Source organism: Cebus imitator, unplaced genomic scaffold (genome assembly GCF_001604975.1).
Source record: "Cebus imitator isolate Cc_AM_T3 unplaced genomic scaffold, Cebus_imitator-1.0 Scaffold0, whole genome shotgun sequence".
Lineage (NCBI taxonomy): Eukaryota > Metazoa > Chordata > Mammalia > Primates > Cebidae > Cebus > Cebus imitator.
The window spans coordinates 20,038,497-20,056,223 of NW_016107315.1; the positions used below are offsets into that span (position 1 = coordinate 20,038,497).

Here is a 17,727-nt window from a genome sequence, read left to right on the forward strand (position 1 = left end):
TTTGTGAGTTAAATCTTAAAATCTAAAGCAAACAATGATTAGACAGTAAAATTTGAAACATCAAGCAAGTATGAAGGATAAAATATGAAAAATATGGATATCTAACTACGATATTGTTCATATTTTCTTCAGTTCTTTTTGTGTAAATTTTTGGCCAATCAGGGATAAGATAGAATTTATATGTAACTGTATAAATGAAACAAAATGAATCAATTAGTATCATGTAGGTCATGAGAAAAGAGTATAGATAAGATTTATAGAATTTTACCTACTTATTGTCCACTTTAACAATTTAAAGTATATTGTTAATGCCATAAAAATCTAACCAAAGTTAAATTCTATTCAAGTACAATGTGGTTTATTTGCAAATTGTATCATACTGATTTTTAAATGTGTTAAACTTTTCAGTGGCCAGAAAATACTACACATTAAAGGTTGAACTCACATGAGCCATTTTTTATAACCCATGAATCCCAATGTAATGCAGCAAGTTGCAGTACCTTTTTTTTGTCACTGTAGCTATCAACCTGTAAGATCACCAGTAATGCAGACCTAGTGCAAAAAGGCAAGCTGGGCCAATAAATATTCCTTACCTCAGATCATAAACTAGGAAATATTCAGAGAAAAGTTAGAGAGAGGACCTGAACATAAAAGGTCCTAAAACGGAAAAAAAAAAAAGGCTAAAGGGACCTCAAGTATACCAGTTACAAAGCTGTGATGAAGAGATGACAATACCAGTTAGTAGCAGAAAAATGATTAAATAAGAGACAAGCATACATGTAGACACAATGTGACTATACTAGTTTACCTAGAACTGTCCCAGTTTTAACACTGAAAGTCCCATGTCCTGGAAACCCCTTGATCTTAGACCAACAGGGAAGGCTGGTCACCCTATGAGAAGAACTGAGTCAATCAAGCTAATGATCAAATTTTAGTGTGAAGATCAAAGATCCCATGCTCTCGGGGTCACTGGAGCTACCTCATCCAGAAAAACTCTCCAGTTGCATTCCTCAAGGGAGTTTGGGTTTGTGTGAGAAGCTGATTCTTCCCTTACTAACCCATGTGTATTTTTAAAATAAACTTTCCCTTGCTTGGGTTAGCCTGAGTTCTTGCAGTCAAAAGTGCCTGACTGAAATACTCATTTTTTCAATGGTAGATTACAAGAATGTAGAAGGTTATTTCACATTACTTAAAGCTTTACTACAAAAAGTAATTATTTCCATGGTTTTAAAAAGCTAGAGAACTAGCACTGTAAAGACAGAATCAAAATAAAAATAAGATAGTAAAAGATTCAGTGAGAAACCAAAAGCTGGAATAAACCATGCTACAAAATAGTAGCAAGCTGAATCGGGACAGAAAAATAGAAAGTTATTATATGGTGGGATTAAAACAATGATCAGTTGTTCTTCAATTGCCCCGCAAAATGCAGTTGTCAGAGACATCACAGAAACTCAGTCCCTAAGGATGAATATCAGTCCTAACGAAAAGAAAATGCTGGTTCTATATTATAAGATCACTTGAAATTTCTTCCTGTCTACAATTCTAGCTCCTAACTTCAGGCGACTAATCTCAACTGACCTTTGAACAAGCAGGTAATACCAAGTATTATCAAGTAGAGGGTGAGGTGGGGGAGCAGATTAAGAGAGATCCTGGCCAAATCATATTTGAAATACAGTGTTGTGTTGTTTTTGAGGCCCTATTTCAGGAATGTTATTTTGAAAAACAAAATAATATTCAGAAGAAATCAACAAGGCATTAGGAATACAGAAACCCAAAAAAGAAAAATAGCAACTATAATCAAATACTTGAAGTGCTCTCAGATAACATTTTATTTTTTATTACTTGAGAGGGCAAAATTAGGACCAATGGATAAAAGTTATAGGAAAGAAGATTTTTGACTCAACAAATTTAAAAAATACTTGTAATAATTTCAAGTCTTCTAAAAATAAAATGACCCATCTGAAAAAGTAGTAAGTTGTCCAGTAGCGGAGGGGCTGTGGTAGGAATTAGATGGCCATATATATATTAGAGATAATATAAAGAGAATTGAATTCCTTAGAGAGAGAAAGGTAGGACCAGATAATATCCTTTTTTAACATTTAATTAAAATTTAAATAAATTCAAACCTATGGAAAACTTCAAACATATACAGAAGTAATCAGAACACTATAATGAACCGTCATGGACATATATGGATGCCTCACTTTAGCATTATCAACTCCCAGCCAATCTTGCTTCATCCGCAACTTCCTACTATATCATTTAAGTATATTCCAGACATCAAATCATTTTACGCATAAATGTTTCAATATGTCAGATGAATTTTTAAAACCCTTCCAAGATTTCATGTTTCTATAACTTCAACACAAGAAAACTGAGACATGTACTAACATTCAGAAAGTAAATTATGTATACCATTTAACCAACCAGCTTTAGATAAACGTAAGGCAATTAGTGCCTGAACTGTCTCATTGTTTAGTTTCACAGTGACATCTAGTGGATAAAAACTGTAACAGAAGTGGTAAGATTAAAAAGCATCTATTGTCATGGAGACATATATAGACAAAATTTACAAGTTCAAAATAGTTAAGTCACTGAACATTCTTCAGTAGTTCGTGTTCTTCCCTCCCCACCCCCTGACCAAAAAAAAGCCACAGGGATGGTTATAAAAACTTAAACTATCAATTAGAAAGGCTCCATCACTTATTCCCAAATACACCAAGCTCACGGCAGTTTCTAGGTTTTTTTTTTTTTTTTTAAGAAAAAAATATCTTGGCCAGGTGCTGTGGTTCATGCCTGAATCCCAGCACTTTGGAAGGCTGAAGCAGACAGATCCCTTGAGCTCAGGAGTTCAAGACCAGCCTGGCCAACATGGTAAAACCCCGTCTCTACTAAAAATGCAAAAATTAGCCAGGCACGGTGGCGGGTACCATGATCCCAGCTACTCAGGATGGCGAGGCAGGAGAATCAGGAGAATCTCTTGAACCAGGCAAGAAGAGGCTGCAGTGAGCCAAGATTCTACCACTGCACTCCAGCCTGGGCAACAGAGTAATTTGTAGTTCAATTCTCTCTCCCCCATGAATTCTTCCCCTACGGTTTCCTTAAAAATTTCTGAACTCCCGTAGCACAACTTTATTGTAAAATATAGGAAATTTCTCTATATTTTTATCTAACAGAATGAGTGGTCTACTAGTTTTGTTTTGTATCTCTACCTGAAAATATAAACCCATGGAGGGTCCTATTTCACATCTCCTTAGTATCACTACAATGCATAACAAACAGCATATGCAAACACTGCTGACTGATGAGTTGTATTTACGTATTATACAGATGAAGTAATAGCTATTAAGCACCACAAAAGCAAGGACTATGTATCTTAAGTCAGTGTTCTATTCCTTGCACTTTATGCAGTGCCTGGCTCAATAAATATTTCCTAACAAATAAAAATGATTCTTACAAACTGAACAATGACAAGAAAGTGTCAAATAGTCATGGACAATGAAAAAATTTTAATAGTATTTCAACACGATAATGTTTGCTTCTAAAGCTTTTCCTATTAATAGCAAATAGCACAATTATGACCAAGTATGTTAACTTAAGCAATAATACAGCTTTTATTTTCAAATCCTCATAATTTTCCATGTTTTCTCTCTTCCTCTCATTATTTCTAGGAATACATTTTAAATAAGATGAAGAACAATTCCTGAAGCACAGTTGAAGACTACGTCAACTGGACAAAAGCTCAGGTATACTAAGTTTGGGGCTAACTGGACAGAGTCAAGCAATTTGAATGGATGAGTCTACTCATAGTGGTTAATTTTTAAATATTAGTTATATAAAATGAGTCACTAAATACTAATTACATTTTTCCAAAAACTCTAAATACGTTATGCATTTATTATACTATTCCTTAACCTACAACTATAGATTCATTTATTGTGATAATCAGATTAAAAAACAGAAAAATTAGACAAACATAAACAATAAATGAAATGCTCCCATGTATACTAACTTCTTTGCAACAAAGGTAAGAATCATTTCTCTCTGTATACTACAAGCTAATAGTAGCTTACCCAGAATATAATTTCAGTATAATTGGGAAAATCCATGTTCTTGACCTAAAGTGCTTTTGAATTCCAACACTTTGGCACCTTTCTTTAGTTAATTTTAGAGCATCTTATCAAAAACAAATAAATGTAAATTTAAAAATTTCAAAAAGCATTATCCCACTGTTCTCCACTTTACAAAGCTAAAACAAAAAAGACGTGATTATAAAAAGTGAAGCTGAATGCAATAACTCTTAATCCCTACCTCACACCACAGATGTCATATTTATAGTTTAGGGGATGGGGAAAATATCATAGACATAAAATAAAATGCACAGGTACTTACAGCCTGGGCTTGTTGTTGAAATAATTCATTCTGATTCTCTTCATCATCTGTTCCCTCCCCAAGCATCAGGGAAGGAGATAACCTAGAACTTCCGATAGCGGCATTTAAATTGTTTGGAAAAACACTTGTCCTTTTGAAAGTTAAGTGTGCTGGTGAAGACTGCATGGCTATAGAGCCTTCTTTTTCCGCCTACAAAAAGAAGAAAGGGGGATAGTAACATTCTACTCCAATACAGAGTAATCCAATAATGCCTCTAAGCAATTCAGGATTTTAAATTGGGGTGGGGGCAGGGGAGAGGCTTTACTGGCAGAGGAACTAACATTTACCAGGTACCTCCGATGTGCTAATAATTTAGGTTATCTCATCTAACTCACACACAATCCTATGAGAGAAGTATCATATCCTTATTTTATGGATGAAGAAACTACAATCAATGAAGTTAATTAGCCAAAAGTCAATAGCTAATAAGTGGCAAAGCCAAAATTCAAACTCAAGTCTGAACCCAAAATTCTGACATTTTGTTTACTTGGTAAAAGCAAAAAAAATGAGTCAGAACATAGAAAAAAAAACATGGTTTCTCTACATAAAAATCTACTGTCCTCACTAGTTAATCAGATCTACTGTCCTCACAAGCACAGAATCAAAGAAAAGTAATTCTGTTACTGCCTAATAGCTTATCACATAACACACATACTTTCCATTCAATCTTTACTCAGGCTCACTTTTGAACTTACTCTTTCATAAGACTTCTGAAGCTGCTGCTTTTTTCTCAACCTAATTTGTTGATTTACTCGGTATTTAACTTGTTTCTGAAAATGTTTCAAAGCTTCTTGTTTTTTTCTTAGCTGTTCCTTTAGTTCTTCCTCAATCAAATATGCTGATGTCTTTAAAGATGAAAGATAGAAAATGAACTTAAATGTCAGCAGTTTTGTCCACTAGGGCTGTTGTAAACACAGAGCAGTCAGGATACAATCCTGAAAAAAATAATTCCATTCCGTACAAAAAAAAAATGGAATGCATGAGTACTCAAATCAAATCTTAATATTTTTATTGAACTAGAACTAAAGGTGTCTTCATTAATTCTTAATGAACCAAATTAAACCTATCATATGTTACACATTCTCTAAAATGGCGTAGTCAAGACACACCAGGTTATTTACCACTCACCAAATATGTCCTATTGCAAAATGTCTTCATACTTGGCATTATGCTCCATTTTTAATTTGGCATGCCCTTCCTCTCATCTCCACCTAGTAAAGGCCTACTCAGTTTTCACAACCATTTAATATCCACTCCTCAGCACTTCCCACAACACTTTCTTCCTCTAAAGCCCTCTTATACTATAACACTTCTCATTTCACCAATGTTAACTGAGTATCATACTTCTTGACACCCCTATTAGATTATAAACTCTTTGAGGGCAGGATATGTATTCAATTCTCCCTTGTTTCCCCTATAGCATGTAGTACAGAGCCTTGACTATAAGGATAGTCAATATATATTTATATAATTATCCAATTCCAAAACATATTCTAAACCAAGGGTGTCCAATTTTTTGGCTTCCCGAGGCCACACTGGAAAAACTGTTACATAAAATACACTAAGGACAGCTGATGAGCTTAAAAAAAAAAAAATCACAAAAAAAACTCAAAGTGTTTTAAGAAAATTTATCAATTTAGGCAAGGCACAGTGGCGCATGCCTGTAACCCCAGCACTGTGGGAGGCCAAGGCGGGTGGATCACCTGAGGTCAGGAGTTCAAGACCGGTCTGACCAACATGGCAAAACCCCATCTCTACTAAAAATACAAAAATTAGCCAGGCATGGTGGTGGGCACCTGTAATCCCAATTACTTGGGAAGCTGAGGCAGGAGACTCACTTGAAACGGGGAGGTGGAGACTGTAGTGAGCTGAGATTGTGCCACTGCACTCCAGCCTGGGCAATAGAGCAAGACTCTGTCTCAATAAAAAAAAAAAAAAAAAAAAAAAGAAACCAAAAAAAAAAAAAAAAAAAAAAAAAAGAAAGAAAGAAAATTTATTAATTTATGTTGGGCCACATTCAAAGCCATCCTGGGCCACATGCAGCATGCCACATCCCGGGCCCATGGCCGGTTGATCATAAAATTCACCTGTAAATATTAAACAATTAAAGTCGATCCCTTCTCCAAAATTTCCTATGGTTCTCTACCATCTGCATTTATCTCCTCTAAGTGCTCTGAATAACAACCATAGTCATCATCATAATAGCACTTATCATTATTATGGATCTATTATGTGACAAATATTTTAACTACATTTTCTATCCTCAAAACCAAGTTTAGTAGTATGTATTCTTATCCCTTATGTTACAGATGAGGAAACTGGGATTCAGAAAGATTAAGTAATTTTAATATAGCTGACTAGTAGCAGAACTAGAAGTTTCTGACTCCAACAATTATGTTCCTCTCTACACTGCTTTTCTCTTGACTACGTCTGTCTTTCAATAGGAATTTTCTAATTAAATAAAATCATCATCATATCTCCTACCTATTCTTTCTTCTAACTCAGTGATTCCGACTTCTAATTCTGAAGGGTGCCTCAGATCATTTTACAGGCTGTCATTAAATTCTCAAAATCAAATGCATTCAAATTTCAACTTAAGTTAAAATTTCCAAGAAGTCTATTGCATAAACTATTTTAGTGGAATATAAAGTGTCAAAGAACAATTAGGTAAAATAATTCCAAAGAAGAAACATACATGTAATAAAGCCTGAACAACTGACCCAGATTAACTCAAGCCCCAGACAAGTTTAAGCTAGTCAGCCTCTTTGTTTTACTTCCATTCTCTCTGCTCCTCTTTTACACCATAAGATTATCAAACATCTTACTGAAGTGTATGACTGATTACAGATTGTGGATCTCAATTGTAAACCAAATAAAAGAGTATACAAGATTTTAGAAATGTACTTTTCTTAGCAAGTACCATAGTGCAAGGCCACCAAGAACACTTGTTCTGTGGGATGTTCAGAGGTTCCCAGATTGAAATAAATTTTGGGAATACAGGGTTAAATACAGTGAAATGTTGTTTTGATTGTACAGCTAACTTCTCATAGCCTTTATGCACCTTATGGACTATCCAAGGGGGCCATATGGAATGAAGTGTTTCTCACAACATCCAAAGAACACATTCACATGGGATGGAGCTGGTGCTTAATGACATAGCAGTTAGATCTCTCTTCAATGAATCAAGTCTCCTAGCCTTCATGCTCTTGGGTAGTCCTCTCCCAAAGTGAATTTGGTCTGACTCCAAATACCTAACAAAATGAGGCAAAAGGGCTCTGTGATTTCCCAAGCCAGGTCATAAAGCAACTTCCACCTGGGTTCTTAAGAGTGCTCATTCTGAAAAAAGTCAGCACTGTATAAAAATTCTGACTAGCCTGAGATTACCATGCTGTGAGGAAGCCCAAGTTAGTCAAATAGAGAAGCCATATGAAAAGAGAAACATATCTAGCCAGCATCCAGACATTCTAGTTATCCTAGCCCAAGTGTCAGATATGTGAATAAGAAAGCTATCATGAACATTACAGCCTAGCAGGTGCCACATGACTGGGATAGCCTGACTATTTTCTAGCTCCAACCAACAGCCAGAAAATAGTCAATATGTCCCAGACATGTCCAGTTACTTGAGCCCCAGCTGAGGCCCCAGACACTATGGAGCAGAGACAAGCCATAACCATTGTACCCTACTCAAACTCCTGATACACAGTATTATCTGCTTTATACCACTAAGTTCTGGGGTGGTTAGTTACATAGCAAAAGATAACCAAAACAAATTATAAAATAACGTAATACCCATATATGATGATAGAATAGCAGTGTTTTTTGATGCTAATTTATTAATAATTATTGGGGGGAGGTAGTCTAAAGTTATGATATTTTTAGGAATCCTGATGGCCCCCTGAAATTTTGGGGAGAAAAATAATTACAATTTTCCCTTTAGAACAGACATGATCTAAGGGCCAAGCTTTAGAAGTAAACTATTCAGCATTTATTTTGAGCTGACAGAGCTGTATCTGTTAATAAGGGTGGATACCCAGACTAGATATGCTAAAGCTATAAGGAGTTCTATTAGATGTTTGATCAAACTCCCTTTGGCTGGAACTGATCACAAATTTTTAAATCAGGAAAATAAGATACGTTTATCCATGTTCCAAGACTATTTTAAGTGAGTGTCTGTGAATACGATATTCAATACTTCTTAACATAGAAAAAGCTTGATGGTGTAAAATTTTAGGCATGTTGATACTACTGATATTATACAGATATAATTTGAGCAATCAAAAACAGGTGTCAACAACATAAATACCAAAATACCTTTATACCAAATGTTACTGAGTCCTGTGGGGTGTTTCTTGCATTTATACCTTCTCATTCCATTCCTTTTCTCTCATTACCCCCCACCCCCAGAGATGGGGTCTCATTCTGTTGCCTAGGCTAAAGTGCAGTAGCACGATCACAGCTTACTGCAGCCTAAAACTCGTGGGCTCAAGCACTTCAACCATCCTTTTTCAAGGCTTTTCTTCTCTATTCCTTACCATTAACAAAGTTTTGATGCTATACTTCATGCTTAAATTGTTATAATTTATCCCCAGGATCCAACCACTCTGTAGTCTTCAAAATCTTTGAAGCAATTAATCTAATCAAAACACCGGTTGATCATAAAATTCACCTGTAAATATTAAACAATTAAAGTCGATCCCTTCTCCAAAATTTCCTATGGTTCTCTACCATCCCTATTTTCCATAATCCTGTCAACAACCATTCTCCTACTAAATTTTCCACTCCAACCAATCTAATCTACCCTTAGAATCCTGAACCTTTCTTACTTCTTACTCTCCCCATTCTCCTTAATAGGAGAATCATTCCCTTCCCTTCTCCGATAATTCAAATTCTTCATTACACTTTTCTGGGTCACATCAACCCAACGTCAGAGCTTCCTCTTTGATTAGGCATTATATTCTTAGAACTTAGATATACCACCTAGACTCTTAAACTTCGTTTTGGAAATAGGTAGAGTAGGAATAAATCAATGAATATACATACATATGTGCAAACAAAAGTAAAATGAATATAGTATATTCCATTACTTTAACATTTACTTTAAATATGTCTCATTTCTCCTCTGAGATCAAGTATACTGAGGGAACATACCTCATACTTTTTTCATCCATGTTCAGCACCTTGTCTATATATACAGAAGACATTTTGTGCCTTTCATAAATATTTCATGAGTGTCTATATATATATTAGGCAGTCTTTAAGATAAAAGTGGGAGTGTGATGATAAATGAGATTTGTCCTCTAAGCTCAAGGAGCTCACGCTGCATCAGGAAAAGATATATAAACAATCTATTATAACACAGTGCGGTAGGTGCCAATTTAAATTTGAACACATAGCTAAGGGGCAAAGTTTAGTGAAAGACTATCAGAAATTGTGGAATTTCTAGTTAGACCTTCTCAGATTACCAGAGTTCATCCCCTTCTCCTTTATTCTATTATCCGATTTTTGCCTGAATCCTCATTACAAAATTTATCATAAACCTTAAGCAACCAATTAATGTTACTTAAAGTATGTCAACTGTCATCCATACTAAGTTGCAGTGTCTGGAAGATGTAGATAGTGCTATGTCTTGGGCACAGCAACCAATCAAGAGTCTGAAGTAAACTGATATACAGATATGTATCTATATAACCTGTTGCATGTAGATTATGGTCTATATATTATAGTAGGTGAGTAGTATTTGATTATGCCAACTGAAGTTGCAGTCAAGTTTTGGCAAATACTTGTTTGTTCTATAATTCTAATGCAAGGACATAATCTATTTATGGCAGAATAGAAACAGCATCCTCGGATTGTTCATCTTTAAGCACCCAGATTAGAGAAAGGTAGTAAAAAAGGTGGTGGGAAACCCCACCATATTTGGATCAAACTGACACTCACATATGCTGGGATTTCCAAACTATCTGGTGACGCAGGTTCCACCCATGCCCCAACTGGTACTATAGCCTGGTTCCTCTCAGCCAGCACTGCCAACACGTCCTTGCTCTTCAAGGGGTTTAAAGCCAGGGGCAACCGTGTGTTATTTCGAGGTTTTTTTCGGGCCATACTTCCCGGCATCTGTAACTCCTGGTTAGGAGAAAGAAAAAGCTTAAAATCTTCAAACGACTGCATTAAAAGTTCAACCTCCTAACACATGAGCCATAGGCCCGTGAAAAGGAGAGAAGCCCTGGAGGCAGAAGACTGGCACGGATTTGAAAAAAAGGATTCTGGAGAAAAAGGAAGAAACGAAGGGAAGAGACATGGGAAGAAATAAAAAGGCAAGAAAGGTTTTAAAGTTGCTTTCTAGAAGAAATGGCCATGAGAGGGAAGAGAAAGGATGGGAATGAAAGAACGAAGATTGTGCCCAGCTGTGGGCGCAGCGAGGCAGGAAGGGCGGAATGACAGCCGCAGCCCGGGGGCAAAGGGAGGGGCGGGAACCTGGGTCTGCAGCCGAGAGTTCCAATTATCGGTATCCGGTTATGGGAAGACGCGCTGAACGGCTAGGTGCCTCGGGCCAGATAAAAGCCTGCTTCTGAGACCCGGAGGCCCACTCCGGCTGAGACAGCACTGGCCAGGAGTCCGCCCGCAGCTAGCCACAGACTCAGTCTACTCTGGGTACTAAGGTAACTGCCTCAAGCAAACCGCCACTTTTGGGTGGGCCGCTCCGTCCCGCCCTTCCGTAGCCTTGTGCCCGCCCCTTCCGGGCCCCGCGTCCCCTCCCGCAGCTGGGAAGACGGGAGAGGCGGGGTTTCGGGCTTCCCTGGTTGGGTCACTTCCTTTTCCTGTGCGGCTGATGGGGCGGGAATGTGTGGGTGCGCGCCGTCGCTGGGTAATGCGCTCGCTGTCTGAGGCGTGGTGGGACTGAAGTTCCAGCCCCGAGACCTCCTAAATCTCTCCGGAAAGGGATGCGTTGGGCTTGTGAACTGGCCGACTCGGCGGGCCAGGGGTCGCAGTAGAGGGAAGCACTGGAAAAGAATGAAACAGGGAGGCCCGGCTTCCTGGAGAAACAAACTAAGCTAACAAATTTTTCGGGTTCTTTGTGCAGCTCATTTTACCACGCTGTTTCGTGCATGTTATTATATTTGGACATCACGGCGTCCTGAGTGGTCTCCCTCTCTGCTGCAAGCTCTGCTGTAATCCAGAGACACTCGATTATCTCTGTGGGTTAATTTATTCATTCGGTTAACATACATTACTGCGAGCTTTTTATACACCCGTACTGTTCTAAGCACCAGAGATACACAAGTATAAACGAAACAAATATCCCTTCTCAGGGAATTCACAGTAGAGTGAGGGGGAAATAAGCGAATAAACAGTGAGTGAGTAAACGTGTGTGATGTGGAGTAAAAGCTAAGAGGATAGGGAGTGTGGTGGGCAGGGTGGGAATGGGAGGGATAAAATACTAGAATGTGCAGAGAAGCTGCACTGAAGTACTTTTGAGCAAAGACTTAAAAGAGATAATAGAAGAAGCCACTGTGCTCTGCAACGGAGGCTTTATAAACGTGTTCCAGATAAAACAGCAAGTACAAACGCCCCAAGGTGCGGACAGTGACTAGAGCAGAGGGAGAGGGGAAGAATGCTGAGACAGGAGGTCAAAACTGGAAGGGCAGGCAATCGAATCGAACATGTAAGCCACCATAGATGTTGAGATGGGGAGCCACTGGAGCAAGGTTTGGAGCAAAGGAACACCATAATGTGATTTAAATTTAAAAAAATAATTCTGAGTGCTATAGTGAAAATAGACGGTAAAGAAGGCCAATTAGGCGGCTATTGCAATAATGCGGATAAGGGATTATGATGTCGGATCAAGGAAGCGGTGGTTGAGATCATGTTAAGTGATTGGATTCTGTATCTATTTGGGAGTCAAAACTGTCAGGATCTGTTAAAGGTTTGGATATGGATTGTGTAAGACAGATGTCAAGGAAAACTAGGGGCTTTATCCCGAGCAACTGTCAGGATGAAATTACTATTTACTGACACAGTGAAGAGAGTGGAAGGAGTAGATTTGGAAAGGGGAAAATCAGGAGTTCAGTTTGGGGCAGATTGAGTTTTGCTTACTAATCAACATCCAAGAAGATAGGATAAGGAAAAGTGTCTGGAGCTCAGAGAAGAGTTCTGGGCTGAAAATATAAATCTAAGAGTTGTTAGCCTGTAGATTTAAAGCCATGAAACTGGATGGAATCATCAAGGGGTTGAATATAGACAGATAAAAGCATAGATCCTAAAACAGCCCTAGGGTATTTCACTATTACAAAGACTGAGCAGAAGAGGAAGAGAATGCTAAGAGATTGAGAAGGATTTGTCCATAAATTAAGGAAGAAAACCACGGGGGTGTGATACCTTGAAAGCCAGGCGAAAACGAAATGGTCCACTGAGGGCAGACCATCTGTGTTAAATCCTGCTGATAGACCAAATAAGATGAGGACTGAAAATTGACTTTTGGACTTGACCACGTGGAAGTCACTGATAACTTTAAAAAGAGCAGTGTCTTTAGAGCAGTTGGAGAGCAAAAGCCTGATAGGTTAGGCAAGAAAGAGTAGGAGAAGAAATTGGAGACAGCAATTTTAGACAATTCTTCCCATGAATTTTGTTCTGAAGGGACACAGTGAAACAGGTGGCTGAATGTAGAGGTAGGATCGTAAGAGAGTTCTTTAAGATCATAGCATATATTCTTCATTGGTGGAAATTGTCCAGTAGACAGGAGAAAACACGTGATGCAGGAGAGATATGAGAGAATTTGGGGATCTACAGTCACATGTCACTTAAAGATGGGGATACATTTTGAGAAATGCATTATTAGGTAATTTTGTCCTTGTGCAAACCTCAAAGAATGTACTTACCCAAACCTAAATGCTATAGTCTACTACACACCAAGGCTATATGGTATAGCATATTGTCCCTAGGCTACACCCAGCATGTTACTGTATTGAATACTATAGGCATTTGTAACACAATGGTAAATATTTGTATATCTAAACATAGAAAAGATACAGTAAAAATACAGTATTATAATTTTATGGGACCACCATCATATATGTGGTCCTTCAGTGACCAAAATGTTGTTATGTGGCACATGATTGTATATCCTTAAGAGGGCAGAGGAAATGGAATCTAGTAAACAAGTGGAGGGACTGGCTTTAGATACCAGGAGGTACAGTTAATTATAATAATAGCAGTAAAGTTAGATTATACTGTATAGTGATAATTAGGTAATGTGGTGGTAGGAGCTTATGGAAATTTTCTTCTGATTATTCTGTTTTCTCTGTAAAATAGTATTGTAGCCATCCTCCAAGATGGCCCCTAATGATCCCCACCTCTTGGTGTTCACAGCTATGTATAGTCCCCTCCCACATTGTACCTAGGTTGGTCTGTATGACCAACAGAATATGGCAGAAGGGATGGTATGTTACTACAGAGTTAGGTTATAATAGATATGCTCATGTGCACTTGCTTGCTCGCTCTCTCTCCCTCCTTCCCTCCCTCCGTCTCAGATCTGCTCTGAGGGAAGCCATGTACATCATTAGCAGTTCTATAAAGAGGATCACGTGGCAAGAAACAAACATTCTGCTAGCAGCCCTGTGAATGAATGTGGAAGTAGACCCTCAAGCCCTAATCAAGTCTTCAGAGACTGTACTCTCAACTAACAACTTGACTGCAACCTCATAAGAGGCCCTGAGCCAGACCACCCAACCAGAAACTGTGTGAGATAATGTTTGTTGTATTAAGATGCTAAATTTGAGGGTCATTTGTTATATGAGACAAGTAGAAGGTAAGAGATAATGAAAAGTCAGTAGAGTCAGTAAGTTGTACATCCCTGTGGGGGTCTAAGATTTGTTAGAGCTCATCAAAAGAATGTGCTAGAATAAGAAGTGGTGATCTGACAGTAGGATGCTTGAAGCTGAGTGTATGGAGAGGCTGTGATTATTGGTGCTGTCAAAGTCTATCGTATGACCAAAGAAGGGAAAGCTAAGGTAGGTTAAAGAAAAAGATCACTGGATAAGAAGAGGTCATAGAAACCAAGCACCAGAGCATTGAGTGGATGATCCATGAGGATACTGAAATCACCAAAAAATATAATAAGAATGATGTTGGAGACAGCCAGTAGCAACAATTTTCAAGGAATTTCAGGAAAAGGCTTGGAAGTTGGTGGATAAGTATAGCTTGGAAAGCCAAGCATGGTATAGTCTGGTGATATGAGGTTCAAAGTTAAAGGTGAGGTTAAGAAAAAGGGAGGAAGTAGTTTAGCAATAGCACTGAGTAACTGAATAGCAAGAAGGAAACCCATCCTACCTCCACCCAGAGGGGCAAGGAACAAAAAACAGCTACTATTAGGTGACTGCAAAAGTAATTCTGGTTTTTGCATTGTTGGAATTTGCCGTTTGATATTGGAATATGTGCTTTAATAAATGTATGTTATACATCAGCTTAAAAGGCATTTCTCACCTTGCAGTTTTTTTTTTTTTTTTTTTTTTTTTTTTTGGCTAGTGACTGTTTATTTTAGTCTATGGAAATGATGTTAGACAAAAACCAAATGTGAGCAGTTTTCTTATTCAAGTTCAAAATGGGCTGTAAAGCAGCAGAGACAACTGGCAACATCAAGAATGCATTTGGCCCAGGAACTGCTAATGAACCTACAGTGCAGTAGTGGTTCAAGAAGTTTTGCAAAGGATGGCCAGGCACAGTGGCTCATGCCTGTAATCCCAGCACTTTGGGAGGCCAAGGCCAGTGGATCACTTGAGGTTAAGAGCTCGTGACCAGCCAGGCCAAAATGGCGAAACCCTGTACTAAAAATACAAAAATTAGCTGGGCGTGGTGGCACGTACCTGTAATGCCAGCTACTCAGGAGGCTGAGGTGGGAGAATCACTTGAACCTGGGAGGCAGAGGTTGCAATGAGCCAAGATCATGCCACTGCACTCCAGCAACAGAGCAAGACTCCGCGCAATTTAAAAAAAAATAGTTCTGCAAAGGAAACAAGAGCCTTGAAAATGAGGAGCATGGTGGCCAACCACAGAAAATTGACAACGATCAATTGAGAGCAATCATTGAAGCTGATCCTCTTATAACTATACAAGAAGTTGCCTAAGAACTCAGTGTTGATCATCCTATGGTAACTCAGCATTTGAAGCAAATTGGAAAGGTGAAAAGTTCCATAAGTGGATGCCTTGTGAGCCAACTGAAATATTGAAAGAATCATAATTTTGAAGCATTGTCTTCTCTTATTCTACATAACAATGAAACATTCCTCAATCAGATTGAGACGTGCTACGAAAAGTAGATTTTATACAACAACTGGCAATGACCAGGTCAGTGGTTGGACCCAGAAGAAGCTCCACAGCACATCCCAAAGCACCAGAAATAGGTGATTGGTCACTGGTGGTCTGGTGCCAGTCTGATCCACTACGGCTTTCTAAATCCTGGTGAAACCATTACATCTAAGAAGTATGCTCAGCAAATCAATGAGGCACTGAAAACTGCAATTGCCTGCAGCCAACATTGGTCAACAGAAAGGGCCCAATTCTTCTCCATGACAACTACAACACCTGACCGCATGTTGCACAACCAACCCTTCAAAAAGTTGAACAAATGAAAACTATAAAGTTTTGCCTCATCCGCCGTATTCACCCGACTGGTTGCCAACTACCACTGCTTCAAGCATCTCAACAACTTTTTGCAGGGAAAACACTTCTACAACCAGCAGGATGCAGAAAATGCTTTTCAAGAGTTCAGCAAATCCTGAAGCGCAAATTGTTACACAACAGGAATAAACTTATTTCTCATTGGCAAAAATGTGTTGATTGTGATGGTTCCTTTTTGATTAATAATGTGTTTGAGCCTAGTTATAATCATTTAAAATTCATGGCCCAAAACTGCAATTACTTTTTTTTATTATTATACTTTAAGTTATTGGATACATGTGCAGAATGTGCAGGTTTGTTACATAGGTGTACATGTGTCATGGTGGTTTGCTGCACCCATCAACCCCTCATCTACATTAGGTATTTCTCCTATGCTATCCTTCCCTGTTGTGAGATGTTACCCTCCCTGTGTTGATGTGTTCTCATTGTTCAGCTCCCACTTATGAGTGAGAACATGTAGTATTTAGTTTTCTGTTCTTGTGTCAGTCTGCTGAAAATGATGGTTTCCAGCTTCATCCATGTCCCTGCAAAGGACATGAACTTATCCTTTTTTATGGTCCCATAGTATTCCATGGTGTATATGTGCCACATTTTCTTTATCCAATCTATCATTGATGGGCATTTGGGTTGGTTCCAAGTCTTTGTTATTGTGAACCGTGCCACAATAAATATACGTGTGCATGTATCTTTATAGTAGAATGATTTATAATCCTTTGGGTATATACCCAGTAATGGGATTGCTGGATCAGATGGTATTTCTAGTTCTAGATCCTTGAGGAATCGCCACACTGTCTTCCACAATAGTTGAACTAATTTACACTCCCACCTACAGTGTAAAAGCATTCCTATTTCTCCACATTCTCTCCAGCATCTGTTGTTTCCTGATTTTTTAATGATCACCATTCTAACTGGCGTGAGATGGTGATTTTGATTTGGATTTCTCTAATGACAAGTGATGATGAGCTACTTTTCATATGTTTGTTGGTCTCATAAATGTCTTCTTTTGAGAAGTGTCTGTTCATAACCTTCACTCACTTTTTGATGTTTTTGTTTTGTTTTTGTAAATTTGTTTAAGTTCCTTTTTAGATACTGGATATTAGCCCTTTGTTAGATAGATTGCAAAAATTTTCTCACATTCTGTAAGTTGCCTGTTCACTCTGATGATAGTTTCTTTTGCTGTGCAGAAGCTCTGTAGTTTAATTAGATCCCATTTGTCAGTTCTGGCTTTTATGGCCATTGCTTTTGGTGTTTTAGTCATGAAGTCTTTGCTCATGCCTATATCCTGAATGGTATTGCCTAGGTTTGCTTTGAGGACTTTTATGGTTGTAGGTCTTATGTTTAAGTGTTTAATCCATCTTGAGTTAATTGTTGTACAAGGTTTAAGGAAGGGGTCCAGTTTCAGTTTTCTTCATATGGCTAACTAGTTTTCCCAACACCATTTATTAAATAAGGAATCCTCCATGCTTATGGTTAGGAATAATCAATATCGTGAAAATGGCCATACTGCCCAAAATAATTTATAGATTCAATGCTATCCCCATCAAGCCACCAATGACTTTCTTCACAGAATTGGAAAAAACCACCTTAAACTTCATATGGAACCAAAAAAGAGCCCGCATAGCC

General features: G+C 38.2%; 1 protein-coding gene and 1 long non-coding RNA gene across 8 annotated transcripts in view; one reads left to right on the forward strand and one right to left on the reverse strand.

Annotated features, from left to right (window-relative positions):
• Positions 1-11,197, reverse strand: part of CCDC15 (coiled-coil domain containing 15) — a 101,528-nt gene extending 90,331 nt beyond the window's left edge. For 2 of the 6 annotated variants that reach the window (XM_017523927.2, XM_037736431.1), the window contains exons 1-4: positions 10,906-11,194; positions 10,369-10,554; positions 5,127-5,276; positions 4,393-4,581 (exon numbers count right to left, since the gene is read on the reverse strand). In XM_017523927.2, coding sequence (XP_017379416.1) covers positions 4,393-4,581; positions 5,127-5,276; positions 10,369-10,545 — 516 coding nt within the window. In that variant the 5' untranslated portion in view covers positions 10,546-10,554; positions 10,906-11,194. Of the gene's footprint in view, positions 1-4,392; positions 4,582-5,126; positions 5,277-10,368; positions 10,555-10,905 lie in introns of all 6 variants that reach the window. The other 4 variants (XM_017523924.2, XM_017523908.2, XM_017523929.2 and 1 more) reach the window with 4 other exon arrangements.
• Positions 11,198-11,240: 43 nt separating this feature from the next.
• Positions 11,241-14,890, forward strand: LOC119470248. 2 transcript variants are annotated; one of them, XR_005199133.1, is made up of 2 exons: positions 11,241-11,712; positions 13,959-14,890. It is a non-coding gene; the product is annotated as an uncharacterized LOC119470248 (long non-coding RNA). The 2 variants fall into 2 exon arrangements; XR_005199134.1 differs by lacking the exon at positions 11,241-11,712 and adding an exon at positions 11,886-12,006.
• Positions 14,891-17,727: the final 2,837 nt, after the last annotated feature.